Consider the following 14534-nt stretch of genomic DNA (forward strand, 5'->3'; position numbering starts at 1 on the left):
TATTATTTTAATTTTCGCCAGACGACTGAAATGTAAGTCGTCTGGGGAAGTCAAACTTCTGTAATTATCCAGTCAAATGCAAAACTAACCTATGACGACTGAAATGTAAGTCGTCTAGGTTCTTTGGAAATTTTTTTGAAACCAAACAATAGTAGACGACTTAACTTTCAGTCGTCTCAGGTTACAAATTTCAAAGTCAATTGTAAAATAACCTCTGCGTTGACCATACGACTTCCAGGTAAGTTGTCTACAGCCAGACGACTTTCCAAGTAAGTTGTCTGACGAACAGATCTGGAAAAAAACTTGATGTCATACCTTAAATTGGTGAGATAAGTTTCTTAGCATACATAAGGCTTCTCCAAACATACAGAATCACAAACGAAAGTAACCCACCCAGAATCGTTAGCTTCTATGACTCTATGAGCCAAAAAAAATTTAGAATCAAAATCTTGAGTTTTTTTAGCTCATTGTGGAGAGAAAGTGAGAGATATGTTGTGTTTAGTTCACAAGAATGGAAAAAGAAGAAGGGTAAATCGATTTTGGGAGCATTAAGAGCTTCAAATTGGTTGTTCATGGTGGTTGTGGTATTGATGACAATGGCAATCTTGTAATTACTTGAAGATGATGAGGGTGAGAGAGTAAAAATGTCATTTTCGAAAAAAAAAAGAAAAAAAAATTGATGGCATTTTCGTAAATTATATGAACTTGTGGGGTGAATAAGGCAAAACCAATTTTTTTTAAAAAAAGGTTAGTTTTGTGTTTGACTTTAAGTTATAGGTCAATTCTGCAAAAAGCCCAAAGAAAATCACGGAAAATATGATTTCTTTGACATGTTTTCTTAATGTTGGAGCTCAATGGCAGTGATACATGTTAAAAAGAGAGACAAGCAAAAACACAACCGTACGAAATGATATGATTATGTATGAAAGTGCAATCACAACATGATAATATAAATATTAGCCCGATCATGACGATCATAAGGGTTAGTGTTTAGTTGTCAAGTGTTATTTTTCGTTGATGATGTTTAAGACTCTACAACAAGTTTCATATACATTCCATTAGCTCTACAAGTTGCATAAAGGTTTTAATGAAGTAAATATCAAACTTGTTTTGTAGAAGTTTAGTAAACTCCGGCTCCATTTGAACATATATACAAATCAGCATCAGCAAAACATATACGTAATTATCATATTGAAAATGAATGTTTGTTAATATTTGGTCCTGTACGTAACTGATTCTTGAAGAAAAAAATACTGTTTCTTGAAGATCGAATATTTGGGATCAAAATCATAACAATGGTTGCGAGGGCCAATTTCCAATAAAATGTGAGCTAACACTTAATTAATCTAGTATACATTGGTCGAGGGGCTACCATGATAATCTTAATTTCGTTTTAATGTCTAACGGAATTACGTACGTTTTCTTGAAATTCTAAAATCCGAGTTGTCATGCAGGAATTCTGAATATCTGACAGTTCCAAAGAATTACTGGTAAAAAACATACTAGATTAACTGTACTACTTTCAAGAAATGAATAAACCAAATATGTGGGATTAGTGCAAAACAAAATGATGTTGCTGGAACTTTGTCCACTAATGAAAAATGTTAACATATTGGATGTGTCATGTGTGTGACGGTGATAAGGTGAAGTTTAAGAAAATTGACGAGTCGATTAACTTGCTAAAGGCGAAGTTGGTAGACCCAAGATATAACTATTGAGTAGAATGAGACCGCACAAGTTCTGCCATAAAGAGGAAAGACACAAGACCAATGTATTAATATAAGGGTAAGATTCATAGAATTTAGCCCAAAAACTAAAAAAATAATACAAAAATCGAAACTTGCGATTTTTGAAACCTTGCAGTGCTTGAAATCATGTCAGGTATTACCAAAATTCCAATAATTTCTACTTGTGTAGCTGCAAAATTACGTTACTGATTAAGTATAATTAACAGACCAATATGTTATTCATGATCGTAAATCCAATTCATTGGTTTATGTATTGGTGAATTATAAAACTTAGGTAGTTGTTTATAATTTTATTTTAATTAGTCTCATCAAGAATTTTATGATACATGAAAATACATATAAAAAAGCTTGTAACCAGATTTAATTTAAAATTAGTAAACAAATTTTTTGATTAAAATTTATTATTAAAAATTTATTATAATATATATCTTATATTGAAATATATTTTACCTGTGCATATATGTACTAGATTTCTTGTAAGGAAAATAATACATGCATTAAGCATGCAATCATGGGACCAAACTATATAAATATGTCCTTGGAGTCTTTTTTTGTCAATAGAGTTTAATTTTCTGGTCATCTATTTCTTACACTATACTCCTTGAGTTTCATACTAAATGTCACTTTGACATTTTTCACGGAAATTAAGAAAATTGTGTAATAGACTAATTAATATATGGTTAATTAAATGAAAATTGTTTAAATAAAAGCTTATTGGTTATTCAAAAGAGTAAAAAATAAATTTAATACACAAAATTACATTAGACTTGTAGAGTGACATTAATTTTGAAACAAAAAATAAACTTAATTAACACTTATTATTAAACAGAGGGAGAATAAGATTAAGAAAAGAAAAAAATCTAATCGTATTATTAAATACCTCTTGGTTTTAAAAAAGGTGTTCGTAAATAATTGTTTCAATTTTTATTTTAATGTTTTACTGTATTTTTGTCGTTTCTCCTATGGGCTTGAACTGAAAAAGTACTTTTTAGGTGAACTTTGGATCACCAAATTCCCATGTGGATTGCCAATTCTCAGGTGGATAGGTTTTGTTGAGTCATACTCCCTCCGGATTTGAATATATGATGTTTTAGTTTTTTTTTCTTGTATACAAATGTATGATATTCTACTTTTCATTAATGCATTTTGCTTTTAAAATAAAATGTAAAAAATATAAGTGGTTGAATTTTATTGGGATTCAAATAAATCTTTAAACTAACTAAAAGTAAAACCAAAAAGTATTTGATATAAGTAAGTATTTAATTTCTCTTAATATGTGTGCACAACCTTAAACATCATATATTCAAATCCGGAGGGAGTAGATTGGTGCCTTGTAAGTTGTAGTGGTGACACCTCTAGAGGCGCATATATTAAGTCCCACAGTACTACCTCTGTTCCTAAATGTAGGATATTTTTAAAAAATTTGATGTTCTAATATATAAGATGTTTTCATTTTTTTAGGTAATTTTTTACTTTTTTAAAAACTGTGCAACCAATCATATTTGATAATAATTTATTTTATAATTGGTTGAATAACATTAATTTATAGTTTTAAATATACTTTTTAGACAAAACAATGATTTTCTTAATATGCATATTTTTACCTAAACATCTTATATTTAAGAACAGAGGGAGTATATTTTTTTAAGAGTTGATTACACTTAAAGACACTTTTTGTCTTTCTTTTACAATGAAAGACACTTTCCACATTTGACACACTTTGTGGTGGGATCTAAACGTTTTTTTGACAATTTTGCCGTTAACGAGAAAGAAAAGATGTTTGTGGACATGTATACAATATTAACACATATCATTTATACACATCCACATCTTGTATGAATGATATTGATTATGTAACATGAATGATATTATTTGAACCAATGAGCTGTGGACATAATAATTGTGGATAGGTTAGTCGTGGATACTAGGCCAGAGACTTATTATCCGAGATCCGGATTCGATCCGAGATCCGCTCCGAAAATAGGATATCCGGGATGCCCGGATCCGAATCCGGATAGTAAAATCTTGGATCCGTCCAAACCGGATCCGGATCCGGATATCTTAATTTTTAGGTCCGGATATCCGGATCCGTACTTTTAAAACACATTAACTTTTTAAATTTCATTAATATTTATATTTTATATAATAATATTTATACATAAATTAATTTTGTAATATTATATTTTAGTTTTTACAATATTATAGACATATATATATATATTTATAAATCTTGTATAAATATTTCATTTATATATTATTTTTAAAATTTTAGTTTTAAAAAAAAAATATTATTTTTAATTATTTTTGCGGATCCGGATCCGGATATCCGCGGATAATAGAATATAGAGACGAATATCCGAAATCCGGATATCCGGAAACCACGAATCCAGATCCGGATATTAAATCCACGGATCCGGATACCCTAAATTTCCCGGATATCCGGATCCGTCCCAGCCCTAGTGGATACATTATTATAGATATCTTAAAATGGATCGGTGAAACCATTTTCGTGGATTTGTGAGACCAAAGTACATTAATAAAACTAACAATTTGACACACTCGTTAAACATTCTTACGGGAACAAGAAAAACAAGAAGCACAAAAAAAAAACATATTTGTAACACATATAACACATATGCAGCTTTTTGGATGTGTGTATTGTAATATATATATTCAACTTACTCAATTTCCACCATCCACATCGAATCCAACACCTGTCCAACCTCCTCTGCGTTTGTACATGATTTCCATTCCTCTTCCCTTTTCTATTGAGAAAACAGAACAAAAAGAACGACATTATCAACATAGAACTCCCAAAAAGACAAATCTTTTTTGTAATTACACATAAGGAGAAGTGTAAACTACATAAAGCAGGAAACCTAACATAAAGAAAAAAAGAACAGGTGCAAATGAAATGAAATAATTGTTTATTCATAATCACAAGTGTGTAAAATGTAGTGAGCAAAACCAAATGAAGAAAGGTCCAACTACATATCACCAAATAGTAAAAAATTAGGCACCAAAGAGTTTTCCACTAACCCAAATTGAGCTAAAGACACACTTTTTTAAGATACAATTTTTTGTATAATGTAATATAATGACAGTAGATAAAATAAAGTTGCAAAAGTATGCACCAAAGAGGTTTCTACTTACCCAATTGAGCTCAAGACACATCTCAGATGTTCAAAGAGACAAACTTTTGTAAGATAACGGTTCTTCATAAATGGATATGTAATAATAGAGAGTTAACAAAAGAGACGTACCTGCAGGGTTTGACGATGCTCAACAGCCCATCAGTAGAGAACCCAGAGCACTTATCTAGCTTCAAACCTTCAAGCTTATCTAACCTCGCCTTAGCCAAAACATCCAGATCCAAGTCACTGACAATCATTCGCCTAAAGTAGTAAAGTGCACAGATTTAAGCCTTCGAGCGATACAACTATCTCATTGACCCAAGGAGTGACAAACCCTCCCAGTTCTCAGAGATGAGACTGAAAATAGTTGCACGAGGCTTCCCTTTGAGCTTGAGATACATCAGATTCGAATCCTACAGCTGAAACGATCGGGAGTGGATTTGTAGCAGAGAGCGATGGTGACATGTTCTCTCGTCTCATAGTCAATCTTGAACCATCTACGGCACATGAGAGAGACGAAGACGCGATCTCGGCTGGGTCAATCTTGAACCATCTACGTCATATGGATGGTTCTGTAATTCACATCCATCCCTAAATCAAGAAGATTCCAATTAGGGTTGATGTTCTTGATTGGATTTACAGAACAAAAAAGAGAAATAGATGTTGTGTTGAGAGAAACGAGAGAAAATGATGTTTGCTTTGAGAGAAGGGCAAGATGGACAAACAACACTGAAATTGTGCCTCCCAGGTGGAACGTGGCTTTTGGATGTAACTGAGAAGACAAAAAGTGTCTTTCCGTTTAATTTTTTCTTTTTAATGTCCGACCTTTTTTTTGTTCTCATGTATGTCCATGAAAATTCCATCTATATCAACATAGGAGATCAGTCACAAGAAAGTCTATTGTGGTTAGAGATGTCAAATTGGACTCCTCACACACAAATAGCTCAATCTATTAAATATAAATTTTAGTTTTGAACCGTGCAGATTGAACCATCGCAAGTTGCGGTCGAAAATGCCATGTTCAAATCCAACTCACAAATATTGTGTGGTGATATTTGTCCGTAGTTCATGTACAAACATGTATTGTATTTGATGATTAATGCATCTTAAAATCCCTTAAGAAATTAGGATTAAGATTTATACTAAATATCAACGGAGTAATATGTAAAAAAACATTTTTTATGATTAAGGATTTGAAAATTGTATATTATTGATCTCTATGCTTATACAACTTTGATGAATGCAGTAAAAGAATACAAAATCACTTGAGAGTAATTTGAGTATAGCTATGATGTATGAAACTTGGATCTGCCTCTCCTTCTTGTTTGCTATTCTTTTATAGCTGTTTGGTGGATGATCATAACAGTGCCGCAATATCCGGCGGGTATATGGTGTTTTGAAAACCGTCTTTAATGCCTCAATCTTCTTTTCATTTTGAGTTGACCGAGGACATTGACCCTTCTCCGAGTTCGGGATGAGCATTGGTTCTTCATTGGCTTATTCTCTTCTTTTCCGGTCATTAAACAATTGGGCTGAATTCTTGGACCTGTTTGGAGTGGGGTGAAATGGTCAGTCAACAATTGGACTGAATTCTTGGACCTGTTTGGAGTGGGGTAAAACCCACCTCTAACAATGGGAATTCAGCATGTCTCGGGTTGTCAACCAGGTTGGGTATTAGTTCTGACTTGAGTGGTATATTTGAGACTGATGGTTTGTGGATTTCAAAACCCGGTTCGAGATTCCGGTTGCTTGAATTAATTGCGAGATTTTATTGATGTAAATCAAAGTATTTGAGTTTACCTCTTTGGAAAGTGAATCATCTTGCCCTGCATTCATTTCCTTTTGCGATTTTCGAGTTTCAGAATATACTTCCTTGTCTTCCTTTTTCGTCTATCACTTTTGTTAACAAGAGAAAGCGAAATGTCAGGTTTCTCTCTGAATTTTTGTTTACACCGACTGTGCGGATTAATCCTTCTCTGTCTTTGTTGTGATTTTCTTTTGATTGTTCTTTGTTCCTTATTTCTAAAATATATTTTGGGTTTTCCTCTCTTTGTTTCACTCTATATTTTTTATAAAAGACATAGCTGTTGTCTTTTCATGCCACGATATTCGGAGTCCCAAAATATTTGTAATTAGGATTTTCGTTGTTGATTGGGTCCCGGTTAATAAATTTTTTTGGTTGCTTTGGCATTATTTGACTTTGTCGCTTTCTATTCTCTAGTTTGTTTGGTGAAGCTTCATCTCGATATCATTTTCTGGTGAGCCTTCTCTTATTCTGTCAATTTTTCTCATTTTCCACTTTTCTTATATGTTTTTTTTAATGTTCTAGTCGATTGTTTTGTCTACTCTTTCTTCTTAAGGAATCATGGTGGGTACGAATGTTGTTATCCCTAACCTTTCTCAATGGTTGATCTGAGGCCACCTAAAGAGAGAGTAGAGAACCAAGGCAGTTCTAAACGCGGCGAGCCAGAAGGCCACGCTTGTGGAGGTAGGCAACAAGACGGCTTCGAGGGATTTGAGATTTGTTGAATCTGTCCTTCCTGAAAGCGTGGAAGTTTCCGATGCTTCCAATGAGAATCTCGAGATCGTTAAGTAGCCTGCCCTGGGATCCGACGTAGCATCGAGATTTGTTTCCCCACAAATGCTTCCTCCTCCTATGGTTTCCAGTGACACTGTTCTGGAGTTTGTGGGGAGAACGGATGTCACAAATATTTCTCGTCATTCTTCGAATATGCGAGATCAGAGACTTTCCTCTAGGCGTAGTCTCCACGAAAGCCCATGAGTGTGCCCTCGTCTTCCGATAGCGAGTTTCAAAGTATGAGTCAAGAAAGTGTTTTGCTTCCAATTCTAGGGATCAGGTAGGACCATCATTCCCTTAAAGAAGCTCCAAGTGGAGGACATGACAAGCTCTCGGGCTCCTGAACCGTCTTCTGCTCAAAAGGACAGTTTTCTAGTTCCCTTTGAGTTTTCGGACAACACTCCCCTTCGAAGCGATGGAGCGGCCTATGTAAATCTTAACCGAAATTTTTTACTGACCGGCAATCTCATATATTCAGAGAAGATGTTATCCGATCACGATGTTTACGAAAGTGTTTGATAAACTAACTAGGTGGTAAGTCCGTTTTTAAAAAAAAATTCTAGTTAATTTCTTATCATCCTTGATATTAACCGTTAATTTTGACTTTTGACAGCATATGGGTTGGAAGAACTTCTTCCGTTTGTTTTACGAGTAAAATATTCTTGTTGGGCGAGAAAACATAGCTGCTGCTGAGAGCCTGTCTTCTCGTGACACAGGAGGCCGAGGTAAAGAGGGGTGGATTAAGAAGCTTGATATCGTAGAGTCTTAGATCCGTAACTGTGTAAAGGGGGTCAAGACACTTTGGACCAGGCCAAGGCGGCATCTGCTTGCATGAAGACGAGCTCAAAAGGGGTCTAGCATACGCTCCGAAAAGAGTGAAAAGCTCAAAAGTCATCTGAAGCTAGCGTAGAAACCTCATGAGTTTCAAAGGTGAATGCATCAAAAGCGACAGATGTTCGAAAGGATGAGAAGGGTGCTCGCCAAGCCGTTGTGGCGAAGTACAAGCCTTGCTTTGAGAAGAACTAGCAGGCTCTCGCTGACTCCAAGGTCATTTATGAGAATGCCATGTTGTTTTCCTAGGCGGTCAATTAGACTGGTTTGATCGATGAGCTGAGATAGAGAGGTCTTACAGTATGGAGGTAAATCGAGAGGTGGGAACAATCTCAAAGACTTTCAAGCGGAGATCAACAAGATGGACGTCGTCCAGCTTAATCGAGAGAGATTCTAAGGGTTTTCCTTGTTTCTGATTGCTCTAGCTGCAAGAGCTTTCCCCTAGCGCCAACTCCCGATATGGATTATGTTAATGACAAGGAGGTTGGGACTGGAGCTGGTTTATTGAGGATCCGCGATCAGACCGTAGATGAGCAAGCTAAGGATCCCCCTTTTGATCAAGATATGGGCGATGCGACAACCAGTGAAGAGCCTCTGTTTATAGATCAGTTTTACTCGAACCTTCTTTCCATCTCCAATGTGGATGCCTCAAATGATGCTGCTGTTTACCGGATTCGAGAGTAGGCCGTATGTGGTCTTTTAGGTTTTATTGTTTTTTTATTTTTCTTCTTATTATTTTGAATATTTTTGTGAGCATGATTAATGGAGGTTCTTAGGATAGGGTTTTTAGTGGAATATAAGAACCCGTCTCTTAACTTTTCACTAAAAAAACTAAGAACTGGTTCTTAAATAAGAGATTTAAGAACCGGTTTTTAGCTTTTTTAGTTAAAAGTTAAGAGACGGGTTCTTATATTCCGCTAAGAATTCCACCTTAAGAATTCTCCGTTAATCATGAGTACCCATGGGGATTTTAATCCGATGAACATGCCTGAGGACAATTTTAAGATTTTATTATTAATTTAATCTTATTTTACTTAATGTCTTTGTATTGAAGTATGTTTTTGCGCATAATGAGATTCTTTCTGGATTTTGGTAAGGTCTTCTTCTGCTCATTTATGCAAGAAGTGCAGATTTAGTTATGCCAAGACTTTCATTTGTATATATAAATAACATCGGGTGCAGGATGGTCGTATGACTTATTTTTTGTGTTTAATAATTAGGAGCGAAGATAGTGGCTTATCATGTATCAAAATCGGTATTTAGGTGTGAGAATTAGGCTTAACAAATGCACTTGAGTGTTATTTTGAATGCTTTGTAATTTTCGTGTTTCTCAAGCATTTGCGGGAGTGCCCAACTTTCTGTTCAAATAGGCATGCTTAAGCTCACGCGGTGTGATGAGTGACCTCAAAATATGCTGCTCATGACGAGGGTGCCATTTCACCAAGGCACCCATGAGAGATGTATGAATAAATTGGTTGCTGTCTGGCCAGAGCACTGATGTAAAGAGCTAAGAAGCTCTGAGCCAAGAATCTCTGAGCCAAGGAGCTCATATATACAGAAATCTAAGGAGCATGGAATTAAAGAGCTCGATAAAATGAACTAACGAGCTTGGAGCTAAGAAGCTGGGGGTTAAGGAGCTGGAAAATGAGCTGAAGAGCTCGAAGCTAAGGAACTCGACAAAATGAGCTAGAGAGCTCGATTACCTTAAGAAAATATCCTATAAAATAGGGTAAGGGTCCAGACTTACGTAACAATGAAGTAATATATAAAAAGAATGTTATTGATGATTATAGATATGAAAAGTGTATATTACTGATCTATGAGGTTAAACAACTGTGATTATTAGGTGGTATAAGAATACAAGTAAAAAAAAGAGTAATTTAGGTCTACGAAGTATGAAACGTGTATCCTCTTCTCCTTCTCCTTTGCTGTTCTTTTATAGATACTTGGTGGATGGTGTCGCGATCTCCGGTGGATATATGGTATTATGTTTCGAGTTGACCGAGGTCGGCTTTGACCCTTTTTTAACTCGGGATGAACCTTCATTCTTTATAGTCTTTGAACTATTGGACCAAACTCTTACACCGGGTTCACTTCCAACAATGATCTTGGCCGCTTGGTGATGTACTAATAAATGAAAATGATATGTACCGTCCTCTTTAGGCTGTACTCAGTAACACTATATTAATTTAGCAGAGCTTATAATCTGTTTGAGGTAGATTTGAAATGGTAGATGGAATGACAGTTCTTCTGAATATACATTACTGGTACGGAGTTCATCTATTAAAAATGTTAATAATTGTAATAGCATTCAAAGGCACCAATAAGTTTCTTAACATCTATACAATATACCAAACTTTGTATTTACATATACATTAAATTATTCACCTAATTTTTTTTTTTAACATCAAACCGTTGTTCTATTACTCAAGCTTTAGGTGGTCTAGAGAACCAGACCGGAACAGAACAACCTACAAGTCCCTATGAAAGGATCTGTCTATTTTAGCTAATGAATCAGACAATACATTTTCAAAACGAGGAATAAAGACAATCAAGAAATCAATGAATCTACTCTTCAGTTTCATTAGCTCCTTTAACTCTGTAGAAAAATTAGGCCATGCTCATGGGTCTTGAATCATGGAAACTAGATCCTTGCAATCGATGCCAAAAGCCTGACACGTCGATAGTTGAAGCATGCACTTCATTGCCCATGAGAGGGCTTCGAGCTCCGAGTGAAGAGGAGAGATCCTTCGCCGCTGGTTTCGTGCTCCCAAAAGCTAAGTTATTCCCTGATCAGTTATCCATGTCCATCCATAACCACTGAAGAGTGTGTCATGTGTCCATGATCCATATATCATGCATCTCTCAGAATTTGCTACATGTACATGGTTTTGTATACTTTCTGGTTCTTCCTGTTTGTGATTAGCTTCAAACCAAGTATGACATTCTGATTCAGCGTGATGGACAGTTTCCAAAGAGTCCCTGTCAAATCCTTTGAATAGTTTATCGTTTTTCGCTTTCCAAAAGTACCACATGATCCAGGGGTTGGGTCTTTATCCAACTCAGGGTCTTCTATGTCGTTTTTCCTCCAAAAAAGATAATCAATGTCTGTATAGTGGCTTGTACTGGGGAACCTCTCTGGTGGAGTTGGAGTTGATGCATGTGCCCATGTCTGTATAGCTGGAGGACATTCAAAGATGACATGATTTATTGTCTCTTCCTCTGCTCCACATCTGGGGCAGTGGTTGTCGCATCGCATATGTTGATGTGTGAGATTGTTTGTCACCGCTAATTGTCCAGAAATTGCTTGCCAAATGAAATTTTTTAGCTTTGGGGGAGCTTGTATCTTCCAAGCAAAGGCTTGGAGTTTAGTAATACTCGGCTTTATCTGGGGTTCTACCATCTCCTTATCGAGGACGTTTCTGGCCACCCAATATCATGACTTAACAGTGTACAGCCCATTCTTGGTGTAGCTCCAACAATACTCATCCCGCTGATATCTTTGGCTTATGGCCAATGATTGAATCAATGGGATATCTTCCGGACTGACATAGTGTTCAAGCATTTTAGGATCCCATCTTTTGGGGTTCTCTATCATTAAGTCCCTTACTGACATCATTGGGTGGACTACTGGTGCAATTGGTCTGGCTGGCCTTGCTGGTATTGTTGGTAACCAAATATCTTCCCATACTCTTATCTCGTTCTCATAGTGTACATTTTGTCTGATTCTTAACAATATTAATGGCTTTGCTGCCATAATACTCGTCTAGCCATATGAAGGCCTAACAGTTGTGTTCAGCCGTAAGGGCGTGCTGCATGTGAAGTATTTTCCTTTTAGAACTCCTGCCACTAAGGAATCCGAGAACTGTATTAATCGCCATAACTGTTTACCTAGTAAAGCAAGATTGAATTCATGGATCATCCTAAATCATATCCCTCCCTCTTCTCTTGATTTGCATATTTTTTTCCATTTTACCCATCATTCAACCAATTCAGAATGACATATTTACACCTTTGCATCATATCTATTTCAAGCGAACCGAATATATCGGAAAATGAAATTCCCAGTATTCAATATAGCCGTCGTGCTTTATACATATAGAATTACATATTAAATTTTATAAATATGCTGATTCGTGACGTAATACATGAAGTTCATGAACCTGAGATATGCCCCCTTGTGATTTAATTTAAATTGTATGATTTGATTTGTCGTAAGCCATGTTTTCAACCACTCATAGCACATAACTACTAATTGACGAAAACTTCGACCTCCACTGGAATAAAGACAATAGTGTAGGTTATTTGTTAGCAGTCATGTGTACATTTGTTTTTAGACAAATACACATTTAGATCATTATTTTATTTGTGAGTTTTAAACGGTCAAGATCGTGTTGCATTAAATAATCGTCAGCGTAAATTTAGCAGACTTTCAAAGATTATAAAACTATGATGTTTGTTTAAATCCAAGAGGACGTACATTGCATACTTACATGTATATGTGTTGTCTTCTTTTGAGTTTTTTGGATAAAAAAATGTTGAGAATTCAGGTACATAAGTTGGCTTAAAACCTAACAATACATGGTGATGGTGGTAAATTTTAAAATTGGTGATATGGTTACCAGTTCTGAATGACCTTTGAATTTTACTCTCTCCAACTAGTCAACCTACTCAAAGAAAAAGAAAATCATCATTTCTAAGGCTGAAATTGATGATATTTCTCTCATTCACTGGGTTTTTACTTACTGATTCATATCCTTTATTCCTCGTTCTATGAATATCCTAATCGATCGCCTTGCGAAAAGAGCTTGTGCCCAAAATTATGTTTTTTTCATGTATACTCTCAGATTTTAAGTTGGATGGTTCCTAAAACCAAATCTTCGAATCTTATCAATAAAATATAGGTAGGTGTATATCTACTTTAATAATGTAACTTGTGGAATACTTTTAGAGTAACAAGATTCGATAAACAGAAAAAGATGGAATTTTTGTTAACCCAATATAAACGAATGTGGCCGCCTGATGTAACTTGCGTCCTATGTTGTAAAAATGATTTTACTTTTTCAAGATCGAGTACAATTTAATATATTCTGCATATCACTACCCCAGATTCAGATATGATATAGAAAATGCATTTTTGAGTTATTGATATAATTTTTTTTAATATATATAAAATTTATTCAAAAGAATATACCATTTTAACATCTAGTACGACAGTTTAAAAAAATACTATGAAACAATTATTAGTAAGAAAAAGTGTGTTATTTTGTGGTAAGCCACAAAAAAGTCCTCCTGCAAATTTAAAGTTTCTTTGTTGACGGAAAGCTAAGTATTGATCCCAAATTAATCGATTCACTCTTTTTGCAAGTGATGCTGCTATTAGTAGGTGTAGCCACATGTCTCTTTTCATTTATTTTCTTCCACATAGAATATGATATAATTTTCATTTGAACAAACAATATCTCTCTCTTGGCGGTTTTGTTACCGTTAACAGTGAGTTCTTTCGCCGCACACCTCTGACGTCTTTTAAGATGTTGGAACCCTGCTCACATCCCGCCGTCAGCTCTCCCTTTCATCATGACCAAGAAGAAAAAGCCCAAGCAGACTGTCTCCCGAAGTGCGGCCGTCGCATCTCCTTCCTCATCCTCAACTCAATCTTCCATCACTAGCAAGCATGCGACTTCTAAGCATCCTACTACCTCTGCCCCGATTTGCTGCGACCTTGAAGCGGCTGACGAAGCTGGCTCGATCCCACCCATCATTCCAGATCTGCAATAGAAATTTATAGTGCAAATCGACATGAAGCCGCTGATGAAGCTGGCTCAGTCTCACCTCCTATTCCAGATCTGCAATTGAAGACTAATTCTACAAAGCAGCTCGAATCAGTCGCCATTGACCTTACGTCAACGGACACCGGAGAAAGTCCAAATTTTCCATTGAAATCTCCGGTTGGGGTCACACCTGAGACACCAACTGTCAAGCCTGTGTAAGCCACCGATGCGGTGAACACAAAAATTCAAGCTCAACTCTTTCCAGCCAAGAACCCCACCGACATCTCCACTCTACTGAAGCTAAACCGAAAGATGAATGGGTAGGGCTTTTCAAAGGGATAGGTGAGAATTGGAGAAGAAATGCGATCCTTTCACACTCCCATCTTGTGAACTGTGTATAAAAATCTGAAATACGGTCATCAAGAAGAACAAGAAGGACTGGGAGTCATCAGTCAGTTTTACTCAGACCCCC

At 35.9% G+C, this 14534-nt stretch overlaps 1 protein-coding gene across 1 annotated transcript; it reads right to left on the minus strand.

The window, feature by feature from the left end:
- Positions 1 to 1542: 1542 nt before the first annotated feature.
- LOC106340120 (coronatine-insensitive protein 1-like) lies at positions 1543 to 5627 on the minus strand. The gene is made up of 3 exons (XM_013778981.1): positions 5012 to 5627; positions 4431 to 4513; positions 1543 to 1740 (listed from the first exon to the last, which is right to left on the minus strand). The coding sequence occupies exons 1-3, from the start codon at positions 5137 to 5139 to the stop codon at positions 1712 to 1714; spliced, it is 240 nt and encodes a 79-aa protein (XP_013634435.1). The 5' UTR covers positions 5140 to 5627; the 3' UTR covers positions 1543 to 1711.
- Positions 5628 to 14534: the final 8907 nt, after the last annotated feature.

This window comes from Brassica oleracea, chromosome C4, assembly GCF_000695525.1.
Source record: "Brassica oleracea var. oleracea cultivar TO1000 chromosome C4, BOL, whole genome shotgun sequence".
Lineage (NCBI taxonomy): Eukaryota > Viridiplantae > Streptophyta > Magnoliopsida > Brassicales > Brassicaceae > Brassica > Brassica oleracea.